The sequence below is a fragment of the Caloenas nicobarica genome, chromosome 12 (genome assembly GCF_036013445.1).
Source record: "Caloenas nicobarica isolate bCalNic1 chromosome 12, bCalNic1.hap1, whole genome shotgun sequence".
Classification (NCBI taxonomy): domain Eukaryota; kingdom Metazoa; phylum Chordata; class Aves; order Columbiformes; family Columbidae; genus Caloenas; species Caloenas nicobarica.
This window is the reverse complement of record NC_088256.1, coordinates 12,381,364-12,385,904: the sequence shown is the minus strand read 5'-3', so window position 1 is coordinate 12,385,904 and position 4,541 is coordinate 12,381,364. Positions and strand designations below refer to the sequence as shown.

The 4,541-nt window shown below is 43.5% G+C and overlaps 1 protein-coding gene across 1 annotated transcript in view; it reads left to right on the top strand.

Annotated features, from left to right (window-relative positions):
* Positions 1-1,188: 1,188 nt before the first annotated feature.
* Positions 1,189-4,541, top strand: part of RNF128 (ring finger protein 128) — a 39,383-nt gene continuing 36,030 nt past the window's right edge. The window contains exon 1 of the mRNA XM_065643432.1: positions 1,189-1,594. Coding sequence (XP_065499504.1) covers positions 1,189-1,594 — 406 coding nt within the window. The remainder of the gene's footprint in view (positions 1,595-4,541) is intronic.

Here is a 4,541-nt window from a genome sequence, read left to right as displayed (position 1 = left end):
TGGAACACTCAAAAATTGAGAATATAAATAAAAGAATTAATATATGTAAAAGTCTTGGATTATTTCTTTCTATTTCTTTCCATTTTCATTTTGCTTCTGAAACTGTTTCAGTTTTCCAAGAATCTTCTCCACAGTCATGTTTACTCTTTTAAAGAATCTTTACAGGAGAACTAAGTTGAGCTTCTGTCAAAATATATGCCACCAGCTGCAGCTTCTCTTGGCTTTCAACAGTCTGTGCAGCATGACTTCTGCAGAAGAACAGGGAAAAGGTCTTGTCTTGATGGCTTTACGATTTGTCCTTTATTTTCACTATGGACTACAAAGTTTGGAGGTTTGTAAGGTTTTCATTTTTCTGTTCAAGAAAACAAGAGTTGATACCAGTAATTGGTATGTAATACAACACTGACTGAATTCAGAGAAAGAAACTGCAGAGCCTACATCCAGAAACGGAGAGTTGCGTGATAATCATTCAAACATCTCAATCTTGAAAGTGAGCCAGAGCATGAAAATGGGCTCAGAGAGGTAATTCTGTGATCAGTTTAGGTGATTCTACTTCTCTCGCTTTGGTAGAAATCAATGTTAAAATCAGTTCATTATAAACACCAAAACAGGCTGGACCTGACAGAGTAGATGACTAAAAGAATCTGAAAGGAAATGTGGGGAATGACTTGGTTATCTTAGCCTGGAAGGTGAGTAGATTTTAATATTTCCCTCCAATTTTGACCTTTTTAACAAGGTCATTTGCATCACAGATCACATTGTGAAGTGAGAACCCTGAGCTGCCATCACCGAGTGAAAGGTGACCTGGCGCTCTGAAGTGACATTCAGGTTGAAATAGGAGCAGGGGGCTTGAGCAGTCTCTTGGGAAGTGTCATCAAAGCTGGAATTTGTGCTGTAATGGAAGAGAAGGAGAGGGAGAATGGAGCTTTGTGAGAAAAGGAGCAGAAAGTCGGGCGAAGGTTAGTGCCGGCCCTGCAGTCTGCAGCTCTGCCTCACAATAGGCGGGTGTGTCACTGTCCCCTCCCAGCCCCTGCTCCAGATAAGCTCAGTGACACCTGGAGCACTCACTTGGCGGGTGTCAAGTTCCTGCTGGACCTGAAATTTCAAACTCCTCAGCAGGCTAACAACGACCACCGCCAGCCGAAAATACCTGTGGACATCGACATTTTGTGCTTATATTAATAAGCAATGAAGCAAGCGGCTAAGTTCAGCTTTTTCTGCTTCCTGGTGGTTGTTAGTACTTTATTCAAGACTACAGTGGCATTTTCGGTGAGAGCCTCTATACGTTTACTCTATTACAACAGCACTAGCAAATGGTCTGCATCTGAGAAGTGCGAATGTGGCCTGTATGGATTAAATTCTCCGCTGCTTAGCGCTCAGGGGCTTGTAGGCATTCCTAAATCTGCTGATCTTCGAGCCTGCGATGCAAATACCCAGTTCACCGTCGCAGAACCACCGTGGATCGCACTGATCGAAAGAGGCAATTGCAGTTTTGCTGAAAAAATTGCGGTGGCAGCCAGAAGGGGCGCGACAGCAGCTGTGATCTACAACACGCGGAGCAAAGGCAACAGGACCATCCTGATGTCGCACCTCGGTGAGTATCACAGTGTGAAGCACTGAAACCTGTGCGTTTCTCTGAAGTGTGCTTCAGGACAGCAGGAAGCAGTTTTATTTTGGGTGATTGTTGCTTTAATCAATAAATTCAACGGGAATGAAAATGTATTGCACCATTTGAGTCGTGACTTCAGTGCTTAGTAAGAAATGCTCCACTGTTATGTTCTGAGCTTGGTACAGTGTAGCCAAATTGGTGACTCTCTGAAGTTAGCATCTTTTTTTGACTTCTACAGCACCAAATTATTTTACACAGTGATGTAGAGAAACCCATAGTGTCTGCTTTGAAGCCACTAGTTTATTTTTGGAGGCTAGAGAACATGAATGAATGTACGAGGGTCTGTAGCATAGGTATCTGCTTTGCAGACTGCAAGCCAGATCTTGCCCTTTTTTTTTCCTTCCTAAACTTTCTAATCCTTTCTGGATGGTGTCTGATCTCAGCCTCTTCTGGGATTCCCTAATTCCTTAACGGAAGGTTAGGCAAAATTATTGTAATCGCCCAGTCTAGCCCTAATAGCTACGAAGCTGCCATTAGCGAAGAACTGAGAAGCTAACTGTGATACTGTATTACTTGGCTTTTATTTCTGTGTGTGTTCCTCTAGGTCAACCTGTCTAATAAGCGCTTTAGTACAAAGTACAAGTAGACGTAGCAAGTTCCGTGAAGTGTACTTTGGTGGAGCTGCGCTATGAATCCTTTGGCTTAAGTCTTGCTTGTCTGATTTGGGGAGCAAACTGAGCGATTTTTAATCTGGAGATGAGCCAGGATTTTACTGATCCCACACCCATGCTGGTTTGGTTGCCACTTCAGGAGGTGTCTGTCTAGTGTGGAGCCCGCAGCGAGGCAGGTCGCAGGAGTCAGCCAAGGCTCAGTTCTGCACCTGGAAGAGCATCATTTACGAACCCAGCCATCCTAAATGAGGTTTTGCTCCACACAATAAAAAATGCGCTCTACAGCACCGAAAGTGCAGTGGCTTGTTGTACTGCACAGCCAGCTTGGACTCTCCTGATACCAGGACAGAGTGAGCATTTGTGAATGGAGCTTAAATGTTTTACTGGAAATGTGGAGCCGATAAACTAAAGCTTTTGTTCTGGAGAAAGGGGTTTAGACTTCAGTGGCCGGTACATCAAGATTCAGATGAACTTGCTTTTTTTTATTTGGTTTTGTAGCATGTCAGCTCATACTGACACTGGATGCATGAATAAAGGAAGAATTGCACTGGCTTTATGTAGCTGCAAAGCCGGTGCCAGCGGTGTTTTGTGCGAGGGGTGGTGGCCCCGGCTGGCCCAAGGTGTGAGCGGGACAGCCTGTTCCCCTGGACGCCGGTGGAGGAGAATGGGATGGAACCTTGTTTAGACATGCAGGGTAACTGGGATGTCATAAGCCTGACAGTTAAACTAGACTCTGGAAATAAGATAAATATTTAGGAAGAGCTCTGAAAGCAGACCTTAATTTTTCAGATCTGTTTTTTTTTTTTTTTCTAAAGCTAGGAATATTTTTTTAAATCTTGAAAGCAATAAAATTATCATCTAAGAGTGTATTTTGTGAGACATCAAGTCCCATCTTAACTTATTTCATTTAGTTTCCTCAAAAGACAATTTGTAATTTTTTGTAGGACTATTTCCTGTAATGCTATAGCACCACAGTGGATACTACAATCTACTAGGTGGCAAAGAGGGTTTATATCATAAATCAGTATGTAGTCACATGTGTTAAACAGGGTGAGGGCAAAATACTTCAGTGAGATGAGCTCTTTGTCTAATCAGTATAGGAGAAGCACCTTCTCTCTGTATTTGTTTCCCTTAGCGCAAAAGTGTGGAGTTGTATGTTCTTTAGGTAAAACAGAAAATGCCTGGGAGAGAGGGGTGGTTGTTGCAGCACAGCGCTTAGAGCGAAGGAGTGCTTGGAGATGATCGATTTTCTTTCTTAGAGATGTTCACGGGGCTGGGGAAGGAAATCTCCTGTTTGGCTGGAATCTGCCAATGGTGGCATTGCCAAGGGAGATCTGAGGAGACCTGGGGTTTAACCCTCTGTGCCATTTGGGTAGGGGACCTCTGGAGAGGAGTCGCCCTGTTGGCAGAGCAGCAAGAAGAAAACCTGCCCTGCTGCTGCCAGCGACCCGCGAGCTCCTGATCATAGAATCATAGAATAGTTTGGGTTGGAAGGGACCTTCAAAGGTCATCTAGTCCAAGTCCAGCTGCTGGAGTTATGGGCCGGCTCTCGGCTGGGACCAGACCCGACATCTTCTGTCACTGTCCGTGTGGCTCTGCTGCTGCCCAGGGATGCAGGAATCCTCAGTTATTCATCAGGCCTTGGGACCGCGGCCACAATTTCTCATGTGCTCCTCCCTTCCTGTTGACTTTAACATAAAATCAATAGAGCTTTCTGGCCAACCTTATTTTCAGTTAGAACAGTACAATATTATTTATGTATTTCACGTAGTAAAACCCCCACTCACTCTTGCAGCAATGAAATTGTTTGTTTGTGGAAAAGTCCAGGTGTGCAGGAAATGTTGGTAATGTAAAGTTGCTGGGAAGGAACAAAGATAAAAAACTCCCCTCTGCGGTGACTCCTTCCTCATCCTCTACCACAGTTTCTCTTATCTGCCATCAATTTTAGCTGTTACTGGGTGTTGGTTTGTTGTTACACACACACAAGTGTAAGATAAAAATGATACATCGATAGCTTACCTATGGAAAATGTTAGAGGTCAAGATAATAGTAACAACTTTCCCATTCCTCTCCAATTACACAACTCGCTAGTAGGAAAATGCTCTACTTTAATCTGAAAGATTTTCTTTAGGTGTTTGTGTCTTATTTGCATTGTTAGGCTGATCCAATGGTACAGAGACTAAACTTCTGCGAAGAAAAATGTCTCTTTTTAGTAGTTCCAGCACTTAACTTGATTTGCTCTGGAAAGGAAATGGAATATG